The 18,548-nt window shown below is 37.3% G+C and overlaps 1 protein-coding gene across 1 annotated transcript in view; it reads right to left on the bottom strand.

Annotated features, from left to right (window-relative positions):
* The window catches only part of LOC127443190 (semaphorin-6B-like), a 179,442-nt gene that overhangs the window by 12,068 nt on the left and 148,826 nt on the right, over window positions 1-18,548 (bottom strand). Inside the window, exons 12-16 of the mRNA XM_051701780.1 lie at window positions 17,358-17,507; window positions 14,761-14,940; window positions 8,995-9,135; window positions 6,256-6,333; window positions 5,893-5,951 (exon numbers count right to left, since the gene is read on the bottom strand). Of these exons, the coding sequence (XP_051557740.1) occupies window positions 5,893-5,951; window positions 6,256-6,333; window positions 8,995-9,135; window positions 14,761-14,940; window positions 17,358-17,507 (608 nt within the window). The remainder of the gene's footprint in view (window positions 1-5,892; window positions 5,952-6,255; window positions 6,334-8,994; window positions 9,136-14,760; window positions 14,941-17,357; window positions 17,508-18,548) is intronic.

Raw genomic sequence — 18,548 nt, 5'->3', positions numbered from 1 at the left:
CACCCCAGTATGCTTTTTAAACAGTATTGAAGGAGTTGGGCACTTATTGGATGATTTTCTTTATTATTTGGTCCAAGTCATCAATTTCAAAAACTTTTTTTTATTATTATTACATTTTAGTTTTATAATGAAATAAATTAATATGGTGGCACAAATACATTTTTGTCTACCAAACTAATTTCAAACATTTAAGCATTCGCCTTCAGATCAAAAGATTTTTAAGATCATGAGAAACATTCAAGTGTTTCAAAAGTTTTGACCGGTAGTGTATATACAGGTGCATCTCAATAAATTAGAATGTCGTGGAAAAGTTCATTTATTTCAGTAATTCAACTCAAATTGTGAAACTCGTGTATTAAATAAATTCAATGCACACAGACTGAAGTAGTTTAAGTCTTTGGTTCTTTTAATTGTGATGATTTTGGCTCACATTTAACAAAAAACCACCAATTCACCATCTCAAAAAATTAGAATACATCATAAGACCAATAAAAAAAACATTTTTAGTGAATTGTTGGCCTTCTGGAAAGTATGTTCATTTACTGTATATGTACTCAATACTTGGTAGGGGCTCCTTTTGCTTTAATTACTGCCTCAATTCGGCGTGGCATGGAGGTGATCAGTTTGTGGCACTGCCGAGGTGGTATGGAAGCCCAGGTTTCTTTGACAGTGGCCTTCAGCTCATCTGCATTTTTTGGTCTCTTGTTTCTCATTTTCCTCTTGACAATACCCCATAGATTCTCTATGGGGTTCAGGTCTGGTGAGTTTGCTGGCCAGTCAAGCACACCAACACATTGGTGCTTTTGGCAGTGTGGGCAGGTGCCAAATCCTGCTGGGAAATGAAATCAGCATCTTTAAAAAGCTGGTCAGCAGAAGGAAGCATGAAGTGCTCCAAAATTTCTTGGTAAACGGGTGCAGTGACTTTGGTTTTCAAAAAACACAATGGACCAACACCAGCAGATGACATTGCACCCCAAATCATCACAGACTGTGGAAACTTAACACTGGACTTCAAGCAACTTGGGCTATGAGCTTCTCCACCCTTCCTCCAGACTCTAGGACCTTGGTTTCCAAATGAAATACAAAACTTGCTCTCATCTGAAAAAGAGGACTTTGGACCACTGGGCAACAGTCCAGTTCTTCTTCTCCTTAGCCCAGGTAAGACGCCTCTGACGTTGTCTGTGGTTCAGGAGTGGCTTAACAAGAGGAATACGACAACTGTAGCCAAATTCCTTGACACGTCTGTGTGTGGTGGCTCTTGATGCCTTGACCCCAGCCTCAGTCCATTCCTTGTGAAGTTCACCCAAATTCTTGAATCGATTTTGCTTGACAATCCTCATAAGGCTGCGGTTCTCTCGGTTGGTTGTGCATCTTTTTCTTCCACACTTTTTCCTTCCACTCAACTTTCTGTTAACATGCTTGGATACAGCACTCTGTGAACAGCCAGCTTCTTTTGCAATGAATGTTTGTGGCTTACCCTCCTTGTGAAGGGTGTCAATTATTGTCTTCTGGACAACTGTCAAATCAGCAGTCTTCCCCATGATTGTGTAGCCTAGTGAACCAAACTGAGAGACCATTTTGAAGGCTCAGGAAACCTTTGCAGGTGTTTTGAGTTGATTATCTGATTGGCATGTCACCATATTCTAATTTTTTGAGATAGTGAATTGGTGGGTTTTTGTTAAATGTGAGCCAAAATCATCACAATTAAAAGAACCAAAGACTTAAACTACTTCAGTCTGTGTGCACTGAATTTATTTAATACACGAGTTTCACAATTTGAGTTGAATTACTGAAATAAATGAACTTTTCCACGACATTCTAATTTATTGAGATGCACCTGTATATATATATATATATATATTTTTTTTTAGTAAAACAGACCCCTGATGTAGAAAGTGTTAAATTGAATAATAAATGACCAGGGAAGTAAAGATGGTCAAATAAATAATTTATAACTACACACTCTCACAGCGAAATCGCAAGGATTCATACAACTTTTCTAAATTTGGCTAATTCGTATTCTATCGTACAACTGCACTCGTATGAATTCGTATGATTTTCACTACAGCCAATGATGTCACTGGACATCGTTTCCATCTAATACGCGACAATTACTTGCTTCTGTCACACACAACAGCTTCCTATAATTTTTACACACTCTACTGGTAGGTTAGGTTTAGATAAGGGGTTTGGGTAAAGGCATAATATTCATAAGCATGTCCTTAACACCTTGTGCGTGAAACTTGCACTTACTTCCGCATTAGACATCTGGGCATTTGCATGTGATGAAATCGTACAAATTTATTTGAACAAACTCGTACGAAATCATACGAAATAGCCAACTCATAAAATATGTATGAATTTTCATGAGACTGGGTTGTTTATAATTATGCTCAGTCTTTATTCGTTTTTTTTTTAATGCCTGATAGAAAATTATCTACCTTTGTTGAGCAATACAATACATTAGGCAATTGCAGAATAGTCCCATCCGTCACATATACACTTAAGAAAATTGTGTACACAACTATTTCTGGGTTTAAAAGATACAAGAACCAAATGAATGCAGAACATTAAATCTCAAAAGGAGTAGCTACAATGTGGCCCCCTATGCACTACTTAAAGCTCGATGTGCCCCTGTACCAAAATACAAATAGCGCAGATGTGCGAAATAACTCATCCAGGATAAGTTTGTGCTCAAAACAGCAAGAGGCAGCAGCTGAATGACAGAAAATGGCGCCTCCTCTTCAGAGTTGTAACTTGATATTGCATCCAAGCAGCGCTAAATACATGACAATGGTCAAGGACGTCTGTCTAGTGCATGTTTATATACAAAAATAATTAAAAACCATCCAGATGGGTCCCCTTTGGTGTTCAGGAATAGTTAGCCACTCTAGGCCTGTCTGTCCTGCTCTCTCGAACTGAGCACCAGTGGGCGGGGCCAAGGGTGCGATGACGCATGTTTTGGGATATGTAAATACAAATGAGCAATGTCTCATGACGTCATGAAAGCACAGATTTCAAAGCAATATGTTTCAGCAGGGTGGTAACTGTAAATGCTCTTTTTAGACTGGGGAGGAAGTTTTGAGTTCTGAAATTTACAGTATGTTTTTATAGTACAGTTATCTCATATGTCTAAACATTGAGGAAAATGTTATTCTCCATTTCATGACCCCTTTAAGAAAGCTTTTCGCTAGTTTGAAACCCAGGGCGTGCAAGGTGACTCCAGCCGGGTCTCCTAAGCAACCAAATTGTCCCGGTTGCTAGGGAGGGTAGAGTCACATGGGGTAACTTCCTCGTGATCGCTATAATGTGATTCGCTCACAGTGGGGTGCATGGTGAGTTGTGCGTGGATGCCGCGGTGGATGGCGTGAAGCCTCCACACGTGCTATATCTCAGCGGTAACGCGCTCAACAAGCCACGTGATAAGATGTGTGGGTTGATGGTCTTAGACGCGGAGGCAGATGAGATTCGTCCTCTGCCACCCAGATTGAGGCGAGTCACTACGCCACCACGAGGACTTAGAGCACATGGAGAATTGGGCATTCCAAATAAAATAAAAATTTAAAAAAAGAAAGCTTTTCCCATATAGACATGGTGTCTACTGCTGACACTAACCACTAAGCAACCAAATTGGCCCGGTTGCTAGGGAAGGGTGTGTGACTCTTCTATCTAAAAGGTTTTATTTTTTTATTTTTGAGTGGCATAAATCTTGCCCTTTCTTTTCATTTTCTCTCGTTCTGCCTTCATCATCATTTCAATGTGTCTAGATGTTTTTCAGAAGGATCTCTTCAATTATCTCTCATTCACCTCTTGATGTTGTGATTTCTTGCTGGGGCTCATTATGTTCTCTGTGTTAATTTTGCTCCTACCTCACCTTTGTCTGTAAATACATCCATCAGCCTCCAGCTTTGAACACTGAATGTTACAGTAAAGTCATTTTAATGATCAGGTGTTGGCTCTCTCTCTCTCTCTCTCTCTCTTACTACCTCTTAATTCGTTTCATTCTCTATCTACAGTATATCTTTAGAGTAAATCACAAGTCAGTTTTCTTGTAAGTACAAGTTTAAGCCAGTGTACATTGTGCGATTTTATTTGTCCTTTACTAGCTGCTTGTCAAATCTTGGGTAAAAGCCAAGGCAGACTGTGCAACATCAGCTGTCTTTTATTAAAGAATATGCAATATACATATTAGCTACGACTTTGGTTATGATTGATGCCGTTGACTGGTATTTTGCATATTAAAGGGATAGTACACCCAAAAGTAAAAATTCTGTCATCATTTACTCACACTCATGACATTTAAAACCCATATGACTTTCTTTTGATTGAATGTCTCAGTCACAATTTACTTTAATTGCATGGAAAATAAATATGCAATGAAAATAAATGATGAGTGACACTAACACCGTCTAATATCTCCTTTTGTGTTCCACAGAAGAAAAATTGTCATACGGGCTTGGAACAACATGAGGGTGAATATATGATGACAGAATGTTTATTTTTTGTAGAACTATTCTTTAAATCTGTCATAATGTGACATCCTCACTGAAATGCTAAACTGAAAATGTACCACACAAACCCAGACAAGCCCTTCCACAAATTTAGGCATTTTTGTCTTGTTTTCCAGTAAAAATATATAATCATCCTAAAAAAAAAAAAAAAAAAACACATTTACTTGAGAAATAAAAAATACACAAATATTAAATGTTGTTTTTAGAGAAATCTATCAAAATACTGTATAGTGACATTTATGCTAAAAATATTTGCCAATAAACTTAATTTGAGGGAAAAAGATAACACTTTACAATAAGGTTCCATTTGTTAATATTAGTTATCATCATTAATTAACATGAACTAACAATGAACAATACTTTTACAGCATTTATTTATATTGGTTAATGTTAATTTCAACATAATGTATACTAACACATTTTTTTAAATCAAAAGTTGTATATGTTAACATTAGTTTATTAACTATGAAAAAACATGAACTAACAATGTATAACTAATTAACTAATTCATTCTTTTAAAAATATATTGTTCATTGTTAGTTTATGATATCTAATACATTCAATAATTTTAACGAGTGGAACCATATTGTAAAGTGTTTTCAGGAAAACAAAATAATTGTTCTTACCCCACTGGCAAAGAGTTTTTTCTTGTCAAGCCTGAAATTTGTCAGCTGGCAAAATCGTGGCAAAAATCATATAGTGTGTACTCTGCTTTACTTGGCCTGTGACATTGTGATTCATTCTGCCCTATATGACTCTATATGAATCTGTACGTCTGCAGAGATTTCCTCTGCTCTATAAACCTTGTCCATCTGCACATCTGCACCAGCTTGTTATGTTCAAGTGTCGGGACTGCTGTTCCAAGTACTGCTGGACTAAATCAGACCTTTGGAACATATTTAAGCTGTTCTTTCTGGACCGTGAAAACAGCAGAAAGTGTTTCATTTGTTGCCAGACGGCCAGTTTTGTGTTCCCGGCTTTGCAAATGCCATTTAGAGCAGAATGCGAGTCTAAGCTTTATGCTTCATTGAATGTGAAAAAACAACAACACAGTTTTCAAGTTCATTCTGCATCTTCTGTTTACAATTCGTTCCACCTTTTTAAAAGCGTCAAAACTGCTATGGCACAGAAATGCACAGACACGGCATGTAGATGGATTCATTTGTATTTCTATATCTCGCCTGATTCAACCAGTTGACCGCTTAAACTAAACTTTCAAACCAGATCAGAATGGACCTTCTCTGTCTCTTGCATCTGTGTTGCTAAAAGCTGCTGGAGTATTATCTTGTGGTACAGGGTAAAGAACAGACACATTGGAGGCAGACCTGAAAGCTACAGGGCACATTTTTATCAGACATCCCAAACAAGAGCACAAACTCACCATCACAGTCTCCGAAATGTGAGATGTTACCGTATTCAATGTCCTGCACAAAAGGTAATCTGAAAAACAGGAGAAAATGTATTTGAACATAAAATGCACAGATTCACAGATTAGATTGGCAACGTAAGCCCTGAAAAAAAGAATTTCCTGCACAGCTATTATACAGTGCCATGGTAAAATAAATCACATTTTAACATAATACTAAGTTGTGAGCTTGCAGTCTGAATTGAATGTAATAAGTTGTTAATAAACTGGCCAAATATTCACTTCTTGTGTACAGGTATAGTATGTTTCCAGCCTAACAACGTTTTAGAGTGTCAGTGCTTTGTCTGTATGAGTGTTTGTGTGTGTTTAATATTTAACCTGGTGCCAGGCCTCAGGAGTGAGCAGGTGCTTCCTCGGGTCCAGCCGCAGTATGGATCTCTGGACGCAATGCAGTTTCTACACAAACACAACATACATACAGAGGGTTTCTCTGTGTTATTGCAGATGACAATTAGAGGTGGGTAAAAATATACATTTCCAGACACAGCGCAAGCTTCATTTGAATGATCTTACATTTTTACATTTGGCAGATGCTTTTATCCAAAGCAATTACAGTGCCCTGATTACAGGGACAATACCCCCTGGAGCAACCTGGAGTTAAGTGCCTTGCTCAAGGACACAATGGTGGTGGCTGTGGGGATTGAACCAACAACCTTCCACTTACCAGTTCAGTGCTTTAGTCCACTACACCACCACCACTCCATCTTGATATTGATTCTTAAATCCCAAGATCAATCTTTTACTCTCTGTGTAACCCACCACTACAATGAGAGGGAATCCTTCGCATTTGCAACCAAATTTTGCACTGTGCGACTACAATGTATATACTTGGCAACTGGCTGGTAAATGTTTACATTTCACTCACAAGTAATTGTGTAGTATAGTGTTAAAGTATTCAGCAGCGAGATCCTTTCACTGCGTGTTGAGAGTAAAAGTTGTTCCGTGTAATGTGTGTCCAAAGACGAGATCCACGCAACCCATTTGTCATTGAATAATGTCTCTTTTAGTATCCTTTCTGTTCTTTACAGTCAGTTGTCGATCAAAAACAACAAAAATAAACATTTAATTCTAATCATGCATGGCACAGATGAGATAAAGCCATCCGAGTCATCTCTCGTTAACATGCGCACATCTACAGACACTCCATACAGAAATGCCAGTTTTGTTAAAAAGACAGTATGTCTTTAGCACGAGTTACAAATCAAAGTAAATACTTGTAAATAGTCCAAATTATGCAATTAAACAATAAACATGTAACGTGTAAATATAATATATATTTTTATTGATTGAATACATGGATTTGTTCATTTCCGAAAAGCCCAAATATGACCAAAATCGAGTTGCGAGCTAGTGAATCGGAATCGAATCAAATCAAATCAAGAAATCTGCATCAATACCCAGCCCTAATGACAATACCAACCTCCTCTATACTGAATACACAATACAAACGGACAATAAAAATTGGGATTCACAGAGATTTAATGTACAGGGACTGCATGAATTGAAGAGAGAAAAAGAGTAAATTCATGACTTGACAGAGGTTTCACTGTCGTCTCATATTCTCTCATATCTGTCTCGTTCTCTTCAGCTCTGTACTATTCAAGGTTAAATGCTAAAGACAGCAATTTGTGTATGTTTGTGCCACCCTCGGCAGTGTAGGTTACTGATGCAAAACACATAGTCAATTTGCCGTACACATGTTGCACATGGTGCTGCCGACTTACAAACTACACCGGAAAAGGTTGTGTTGGTGCAGATGGTTTAATTGAGCAGTACCACAATCCCTCATGATGAGAGAATGACAACCGACTCAATCAAACCATTCCATTAATCACAGCTCAATTACAGCAGAGCTTTACTGCATCACAGGAAGAGACTGTTCCAAATGTGCCATACAGGACACATGCCAACAGGAGTGTGTGTGTGTGAGAGAGAGAGAGAGCATGTGTGAGTGTTTTGTCTAAAGGAAATTGTAAAAGCTGGGTCACAGTAATTTCAAAGCCACTGATGAAGCAGCGTGTGTTTGGGTGGCACAATTTAAAATGGGAAGAGGGAGTGTGTGGGATTGAGAGAGTGTGTGGAATTGTGTGTTAGTGAGTGTGTGTATTGTATTTGATGTATTTGTATATGTATTGTATTATATGTATTGAATTAAAGTAAATCTGTGTGTGTGTGCATATATGCGGAATTGACTATGCTTGTGCATATTTGTGTAGAGGGGACACATGGGTTAGTTATCAAACTTATAACTTCATTTCTCAAAGAAGTTTTCTTTTATAAAGTAAATTTCTGTATAAGCACAAACCTTAAAGGTGCACTCAGTAAATTTTTCCTCATTAAAAAAGTTTAACCTCTAAAGACATGAATTGTAATTTTGCAATATATGTAGCCTATGAAATCATGACCACTCACATTAAAATGAAGACTCCAGTCATATCAGTAACCTTATAAAAGCTGTTTTATTCTACATGGAGAGGGTCCGCACATGGGGGCTGCCATTTTAGAATCACATGACCAGCTAAATACTACTCACTTAATCTCAGTAACCGTCCTGATATTTGACACGTTCACTCATTGATTAAGTAATCATGGTGTGAATACAAAATTTCAACAGTGGCATCTGAAAACTATTGATTTTAAATTATGCTGCATCCAAGCCGCCAGGTGTCAGTGTAAGTCCAAGATGACATAAAGACAAAAGTTACTGAGTGCAGCTTTAAAGACCTGGCTTCGAAAACTCTTTTTTTTTTTTTTTTTTTTTTTTACCGATATTGCCCAGAGAAAAACAAAATACAGTTCATTGAACAACTTTTGTTAAAACTTACCCCAATAGCAGAGTATTTTGTCAAACTATATAACACTATATAAGCTGTTACTGTGGAACCTGCCATTAAACCAGTGGCACAAGTTTCATGTGAATATTTGAGGAGACACATTCCTGATAAAAATGTGACAATATGCGACCCCACCTGATCAAAAATACCTTTGTCCTAAGAACACAATTAAACCGTAAATGTGTTGAAGTGTGTGTGTGTGTGTGTGTGTGTGTGTACTTACTTCATGCATCTGGAGTGCAGTTGGCAGCGTGCGACAGGAACTCTCACCACACAGGAATGGAAGGCCACCAGCAGGGTGTGACTGGGTTTATCCAGGGTCAGAGAAAGAGGCTGCCGAGCCTGTATGGAGTCATCGCCACACCTACACACAAATTAAAGCCATCAATATATTCACTCATGCACTTTCATTAATAAACACTTCCCAGAATACATTTCATATCAACACACACTCATTAGCACCCAACATCTACAAGTTTACATATCAACGGCTATTTGTTGCTCAGCAACTTGTGGGGATGTTCTAAATGAAGACTCATGTATGGTAGAATGTAGCCATATGGCAACAATTTATTTTCTTTCACTTTTTCACCTTTCAGAAAAGTTCAAACATAATGTATTATTGGAAATTAAAGGGCAGTCTTCTTCTTTTTTTTTCTCTCTCCCCTTTTTGGAATGCCCAATACACTCTAGGTCCTCGTGGTGGCGTAGTGACTCACTTCAATTCGGGTGGCGGAGGACGAATCACAGTTGCCTCCGCCTCTGAGACCGTCAGCCCGTGCATTTTATCTTGTGTCTTGTTGAGCGCATTACCGCGGCATCCATGCACAACTCACCATGCGCCCCACCGACAGCGAGAACCACATTATAGTGACCACGAGGAGGTTAACCCATGCAAAAAAATTGGCCCTAGCAACTGGGCCAATTTGGTTGCTTAGGAGACCTGGCTGGTCAGTCAGCATGCCCTGGATTTGAACTCGTGACTCCAGGGGTGGTAGTCAGCATCTTTACTTGCTGAGCTACCCAGGCCCCCCTAAAGGGCAGTCTTTAAAGTTTTCTGGGGCCACTCTTACAGTGGAGACACCTGCTGAAGTGCCCTGCAAATTGCTCTATTAAACACATTTCTGTATGTTTCTTCTACATGATGTTTGATGTTTTTGTTTTGTTTTTGTTTTTTTGCTGCATCTTTGATAAGTTAAATAGATGTTGTTTTTAACTAATCAACAAAATTGTGAAAATATGAACGTTGCCATATGGCAACACTGCACAACAATGGAAAAATGCCTATATTGCCATATGGCAACTCTGTGCTACAATGAAATTGCACTAATGCATTTTCTCATAGGGAAATTTTGTAGATAGTGGCATCAGTTATACTATTGCATTTATTTCTTCTTTGCAGACAAAAATTAACAATGCAATCAGCGTATGAAATTAACTTTTTTTTAGTGAATGGCCAATTTTATCAGCCACTTTGATATAATTATACCAATTGAAAATATGAAAATTGAAAATATGAAAATTGAATATATGAAAATTGTTGGCCGATACCGATTTTAACAAGTAACTATTGGCCGATACAGATGCCAATACCGATATTTTGCCACTTAACTTATTTTGTCACGTGATCACTGTTTTACTTGGGTATTATGCTTTAAAAACATACAAAGAGGTACAAAAGCTTTTGTTCTAACAATAAGTAATTTCCACTGAACATGAATTAGATCTGTTGAACACATGACAGGGCAAAATTTTAAAGAGAGCCACAATGAAAGATAAATAGAAGATAAAAAGATTTTAAAAAAATATTGAAAAATAACTCAATATCATAGCATGATGCTTGATGTACTACAACATTTTGCACTTCTTTTTTTGCAGTTCAAAACAACAGAACAAACATTTTACATGTTTGTACTGTATATAATAGAACATCACAAATTCATATTATGTAAACATATTATGTTGAGCAATTCCACAGAAACTACATCAATTCAAAATTAAAAGGTACCAAAGGAACAAAACACCCTTTTAAATTCTATAGCGGTGTAATGGATAATATAAAATGCTGTCCAGACCGCTAGAGGGTGCCGCTTGCTTACACAATGCTGTCTGCAGTCTATTTTTAAACGTAGCCTTTCAAAATTTTGTAATCATGCAAAACCTTATTGCGATTTCAAACTTAACTCAATCAATCATGCAGCCTTAATGGATGCCATATCAATGTCTCAGAAGTAAAAGTTTGCTGTTTTCAAAACTTTTGGATGGTTTTACCTCATCATGTATAGGTAAGTGCTGGTTTCACAAGTGTCACGTAACAAAGTTTTTTCCTCATTAATGTGAGAACGCGAATGATTAAAAATTAAATATTGCATGTTCTTAGGAGTGCCAACCCTTCTACATTCTGTGGCTAACATTATTTCTGGATTGAGCACTTGAATTCAAAGAGTTTTTACAAAGTGTGATGATGATAATTAATTATAAATGAACCATCGATTTTTCATATCTGCGTTTTCATGTTTAAACCGATTTGCCGATGTTTTTATTTTGGTCGTTAATTGGCCGATACATATCGGCAGCTGATACATTGGTGCATCCCTAATATATATACTGTATATATACTGTACAGTGGCAAGAAATAGTATGTGAACCCTTTGGAATTTCCTGCATTTATGTATAAATTTGTCTTAAAATCTGGTTTGATCTTCATTTAAGTTTCAATAACGAACAAACGCAATTTGTTTTAACTAATCATACGCAAATTATTGTATTGTTCTTGTACATATTGAATACATCATTCAAATATTCACAGCGTAGATTGGAAAAAGTATGTGAACCCCTAGGCTTATGACATCAACAAAAGCTAGTTAGAGTCAGGAGTTGGCAAACCTGGCATCGAATTAATGAAGCGAGATTGGAGGTGTGTGTTAGAGCTACTTTGACTTATAAAAAGCATTTTGAGTTTGCTATTCACAAGAAGCATCTGCTGAAGTGGACTGTGCCTCACAAAAAAGAGATCTCATAAGTTGTTGGATTAGAGGTCATAAAATCAAATGGGAACAAATGTTCCATTATTAGAACTTAATGTATACCATACAGCTTTAATGAAAAGTTAAGCCAATCATTACAGCGCTGCTTACATACAGAAGTCTTAAAGGTACTGTAGCCAAAAAGGGTCAGATAGAGCAAATATATCGGCAAGCAAAAAACCGACAAATCTAGACTAACATTAGAAACGGAATTCAGGGGGAAAACGCAACAAAAGTGTACAATATGGCCCCTTTAAAGACATAATGGCACACTTTGTGACACATACAGAAGCATTTCCTCATTCACAAAGTTCACAAACATTCAGTTGAAACCTTACTATACCGAAAATCACAACAAAATGTTTAAAGTCGTGGCCTAGTGGTTAGTGCATACATGTGCTCTATCCCATTCCTCTTCTATCAGTCTCTCTCCTCAATAACTGCCTGTCCTCTCTCAACTGTCTATGACTATAAAAAAAGTGGCAAAAAGCCCAAAATATCCCCACTAAAAGAGTTTCAGTCAGAGTTGGCCTGTATCCAGCTCACATTAACTGCCATGCACCTAACGGTGCATTACATTACTGCAAAATCTCTGATTAAATGATGACACAGGTGCCTTAAAGATGCTCCAGAACAGTAGCTCCAACAATATCAAACATCTGCTGCAAACAATGATAAATACACTAAATGGCAAGAGATTGGGGATTACACTTTTCTGTTCCATCATGACAATGTCCCTGTGCACAAAGCGAGGTTCATTTATTGAGTCTGGTGTGGAAGAACTTGACTGGCCTGGACAAGGTCCAGATGTGAACCTCATTGAAAAACCTTTGGGATAAGTTGAAACACCTAATTGTAATATCAGTGCCTGACCACAGTGGTACTCTTGTGTCTGAATGGTAGCACATATCTGCAGCCATGTTCTAACAACCAGTTGTTAGGAAAGACCAACTCCCTATTAATGCCAATGGTTTTGAACTGAAATGCTCAACAAGCAAAATGGGTGTGTGTTTGGGTGTCCACATACTTTCGTCCAAATGCAGTAATGTTTAAGTTGTGTGAAAGTCTGGATGTCATCCAGAGAACAACTGAGGTAAAACAGAAGGTCAACCAAACACAGTCATCTCTTTCTTTCAGGTGTGTGTGTGTTCCAAGTGCCATTTCCTGCTGAGAACCTTATCTCTACTGCCGCACAACTCGGCTCCATCTCCCAGCATGCATCTCTCTGAACCACACTGTTCTTCTAGACAGGTAATGCCTTTCATCTTCAAAACCCCAGCCATGTTTTCATCCACCAGACTGCTACACAGACTCACACTCAAATAATCAGCTAAACACTGTGGGATCGTTTTACCACCTTCTGCTTTTGTAGGCATTTTCAGATGCACTGTGTTTGTTTACAGATAAATCGTGGATTTATCTTTTCCATTGCATTTGATGTTGGATATCTTAGATATCTTTTACTGTCTTGAAGTTTTTATTCCACTGCTAAACGTCAATAAGTGTAAACAACCATGGGGCACTGCTTTGATAAAACAAAAGTAAAAAAGTACATAAATAATGTCTGGAAGCAGAAAAAGAATGTTAAATACCAAAGCTTACAAAACAACTTCATTTCCACTTCTTATATTTTAAAGATATCCATTAGGGATGCACAATATATTGGTATCTGCTGATATAAGCTATTTTTAATTGAATCAGAATCCATCTGATTAAGATGATAAGATGATAGTGAAAGCAAATAATATGTAATGGATAAGGTACAGTCAGCCGGTCATTATCGCAAAACAAACCCTGAAACAGAACAGAGGGGTCTTGTATCATTCTGAAGAGGTTTATTTTGACTTAATCTTATTACACTTATTACATGGCTACTTACCAATTAAATGTACATTAAAATTTATTTGAGTTAAAGGTGCAATATGTAAAATTTTTCATGTAATATTTGCCTTTTTTTTTTTGCCAATGTCTGAACGGCTTGTAACGCAACTTAAAAAATGAGCCCTCCCCGGACTTCCTAGGTTGCCTATTAAAGCCTGTAGACTGATTTTCATGCGAAGGGAGCGGGCCGCTTTTGCCGGGAAAATCCAAAGGATGTGACGTTTTCCGCACTCCTGAGAGCCTTGCCTCAGTGCTTCCGCTATTTAACAGTGTCAACAGACAGTCTGCAACACTAGGTAACGTTGTCTTAGAGATGGAATCCAGCAAACGGCTGGCTCCAAACACAACATCAACTCCTACACAAACTCCGAGTAAGCCAAAAAAACAAAAAAAACATTTACTGAATCCCATCTGGCTAAGCGGGAACATGCTCATGGTCGAGAGAAAACTAGAGTGAACATCGGCAGGACATTTGATTCCTGGAGGGACCTTCATTCGGTTTTGGGGATCAGAACTGACATTCTTCTTATTGGATAGGTAAGCTTACATAAATGCAAAGCATGTGAAATATAGTGCCATAAGGATAGATCTGTGTCATTTTAGCTAACTTTACCTTGCCTGCTAATGCTGATGAATTGCAAGCTTCGTAACTTTCAAATAATTTCAACGATCTTCTCTTTATACTAAAAGTCAGGTATGCTGATTCACAGTAACTGAAATAATGTTCATCTGTAATTATTCAGCAAGGTAAACTACAATAACACATGAAATGAATGCTAGACAATGTTCAAGATAATGCAAAAAGCTCCATTTATCAGTGTAACATAACTTGGTTATACAGAAAATATATACATTCTAATATTGTAAAACAATAGCGCATCGATATATCAAAATGACAGTTGTGATGGAATCACATCAATTTCTCATTGACTTCTCATTATCCTGCTTACTACATGACTTTTTGCCAAATAAATAAATAAGTGGACATTGTGTGTTGAAGAAAGAAAGTCAAACGAAAAGTCATAAAAGTCATGTTCTTGGTGTATACATCTTAAACTAGTTTCTAGGAGAAATCCCATTACCGTTCTATGTTGTAGCCCTCCAGCTCTTCCAGAAATATATCACTATTGGAATATGGAATCTCTGAGCTGGGTGTGATGAGGAACTTGAGAACGGTTCCCCTGGTGGATCCAAGAAACACCACAGTCCGGTTCTGATGGGGGCCTGCCTCAGTGTCCACAACCATAGTGTTCAACTGGTACCTTAAAAGTGAGGAAAATAAAGCAAGAAGCACCATTTTATAGAATCTTATAGAGATTAAAGTTTAAATACTATCTCTGTTGAAAATCATGAAGATTAGGTTTTCTGTTCATTTAACAAGTTTAAAAAAGCTTATTTGGATTAAATCATGCAGGCACAGAGAAGTGTCACCAATATCACTGATGGCTTAAATCAACTTTCCTTTTTAGTAGTGGCAAATTCTCAGGGCCAGCAAAGCCTTCTCTGCTGGACTAACATGCCAAATAAATACATATTTTTCATCCTTTCGTTCTCAATCACCTTTTTGCCTATGTATTTTTAATCGCTTTCCACTCTTAATTAATCTACAAACAAATAGAGAAAAACAAAAAGTTTATCCAGTCAGAATTTATTCCTTGATGCTTACAAGCGAAGTGTGACAGCTGTTTCACAAATCGCATCCCCCTCAGGCCTTCAGAATTTCCACAGAATCCCTCAACAGTGCAAATGAATGGGCAACTAAAGTCAGACTGTCAGATTCATCAGCCAATCAGATTGATTTATTTGTTCTTGGTGGGTGTGATCTTTAGGATACGTCCCGGTCGAGGCCTTCTAGCTGGCCTTGAGTGACGTAATCACACTTTAAATGATGTACGTAATTTGAAAGTGAAGAGCGTGAGATCGTCATCACTGCTGCTATCGCCATTGAGAAAGAGATCCTTATGGATTTAAAAACACAAGATGTTCTGCGTGACCGTGTGATTGCTTAATTTATTAAACAGGAAATGAGGACTGATTTTGACTTCAAGTAAACTGGTAAGTGCTTTTTGCATTGTAATAGCAACATCAGGAGTTTTCTAAGTGTAAATTAGGCTGCTTTAGCATTCAGTGTCAGATCAAGTTTTGAGAAGTAGTGCTGCGTTCCACTCAACCCGGAAAGTCGGATTTTAAAACTTCCTATTAGGAAAAGTGCAATGGAATGCATCTTGAAGTCAGAATTACAACTTGTAGACTCGTGCAGAAATTCTCAACTCCGATTTTGCCGAGATGTAGGGGCATGATGTCACACAAACATGTCCACACTCAGGGAGATATACAAAGTAAGTGATAAACATTCACTTTATTAAGTAATATCGATAAATGAGTTTGTTTCCACATTACATGATATTAAATCTTGTTTAACAAATGCCTGCAGAAACAGGTGTATAAAACATTATAATCTCTTTTTATAATCGCAAACCTGAAGCACAAATGCTAGCACTGCATCCTTGTTTAACAGTTGGGTTGCTAGGAGACATCTCTAATGAGAGTCAAACCACTGCTAAGCTAACAGGAGCATTGCAGTTCCGAATATCGGGAAATGGAATGCATTTATGGTCGGAGATATCAAGTAAGAATATTCCACATCCAACTTGAATGGAACGCAGCATAACCGTGTACCCTGACGAAATGAAATTTATTGCAAGCAACATTTAAATCGCAAATATTATTAGATATATTTTTCCAGGTATTATAGTCCTCCTTGGTAGATTCATATGAAAAATTATGATTTTTGACATTCATTTCACAAAACAGTCATGCTGCAGTTAAAATTAGGCTTGCTTGAGCATTAAGTGTCGTTTCAAGTTCTGGCTTTCGTGCGAGGACGTGTTTTAAAAATGTCAGTTGGTATTATTAGTTGACTGCCACATAATGTATGATAGGCATAGTGTCTTATTCATTGTGAAACTGTGTTTTCTTAAATGGCATGAATCACACTGAAGGCCTAGACTTAAAATGCATGGCCCACGGCTGCTTTTTAGTGTACTTTTACTTTGTTCTATGTTAGAAAACTGGCTAGGCTTATTCTATTTTTCTTCAAGCCATTCACTAACCTTTATTCATGATGAATATAGAGTCAGAATGGTCTGTTATTGATTCTGAACCAAATGTGAAAAAATTTTCTCTCAAGAAAACCACAGTGCCACTTTCCTGTGACAATTTACCTCTAGTTATCTTGAAGGGGCCTTGTGGCCATTTCAATCAACTTTTAAAAAGGAAGACGATTTATAGCTACTTTTCCTCCTTTTATTTTGAAAAGTTTAGTTCACGGTTACTCTAGTCTGAAGGCCTCAGGCAATTTGTTCTCTGCAGAAGCACTTCTGGGGTGCAGATTTCTCTAACCTTGAGAGACACTGCAGGAGCACTCTAACTGAAATGTTCACAGAATAATGTCCTTTGTGTATAGTGTGCTAAAATTAGCTACACTACAGTAGAGCTTAGGCTTTGATTCAAGATTTCTCACCCAATTTCAGTCTAAGTAGCAGGGCTTTCAGAAAGGCCTTGAGAATTATTTTTCACCTTTCAATTCACAGAAACATGCTCCATATATCAAGCACTTTGGGGTTTATTGATATTTCAACATAACACCCTGGCTTTCTGTGCTTAGTATATTTCTCACCGGACCATGGTCTTGACTATCCAGGGTCTATGTCCCAGCAAGGGGACTGCTTCGTCCATTAGAGGATGAGTCTTGATGAAATTCAGCACTTCATCTGGAAGGGTGTTGGAGGAACTGAATCTAGAACCCTGGACAGCACAACCTCCCGGCCTGGAAACATAAAAGATCCACATTCACTTTGCAAATGCTTCGGCACATTTTCAAAAACACTGTGGTGGTCATTGCACAAATGTGCTTTGAATCAAGTGAATTTAGAGTTATGAGTCAGTTCTTAACTTTTATTCTCACTTGGCTCTCCAGCAGGACCTTTAGGCCCCACACATAAGCAGTGACCCCCCAGTAATTTATTTAATCAAATATACAGTATAGAATGTGTAGGCCCGAACTAGCATCTACTGTACCTGTGGCTTTGGGCAAAAACTGTAAAATCTCCACTAGCAAAATATTCTTGTGATTAATGGCAAGAAATATGATCTATGTGTAAACTGGGAAATTTAGATAGATAGATAGATAGATAGATAGATAGATAGATAGATAGATAAAGGGAATGATAGAACGAACCATAGAACAAATGATAGAATGAACGAAAAATAGAACGATCGATAGAGCAATTGAAAGAACGAATGAATGAATGAACGAATGGACGAACAATAGATTGAATGATTGCTAAATAAAAAGAACGATAAAATGAACGAATGAATGATAGAACAAATTATAGATCAAACGAACAATAAAACAAATGACAGATATGTAGAACAAAAGATACATAGATCAAATGAATGAAAGAACAAACAATAGAATGAACCATAGACAGATAAACGATAGATAAAAATAATTATAAAACAAACTAATGATAGAACAGATGATAGATAGATAGCCAGAATGAATGATAGAACAAACAAATGAAAGATAGACAGATGAATGATAGAACAAACAAATGACAAATAGGCAGAATAAACAACAGAACAAACTAATGACAGAATGAACGATAGAACGAAAGACCAATAAATAGATAGAACAAATGGTAGAGAAATGGAATGATTGAATGAACATTAGAATAAACAATAGAATGATCAAGAGCAATCGATAATTCGAAGGAACGATAGAACGAATAACAGAGGTAGAATGAACGATAGATAGATAAAACAAACAATAAAATGAATGAACAAATGGACGAGTAATAGATCAATA

This window comes from Myxocyprinus asiaticus, chromosome 6 (genome assembly GCF_019703515.2).
Source record: "Myxocyprinus asiaticus isolate MX2 ecotype Aquarium Trade chromosome 6, UBuf_Myxa_2, whole genome shotgun sequence".
In the NCBI taxonomy this organism is placed as follows: Eukaryota; Metazoa; Chordata; class Actinopteri; order Cypriniformes; family Catostomidae; genus Myxocyprinus; species Myxocyprinus asiaticus.
The sequence above is the reverse complement of the archived record's forward strand: the minus strand, read 5'-3'. Positions and strand labels throughout refer to the sequence as shown.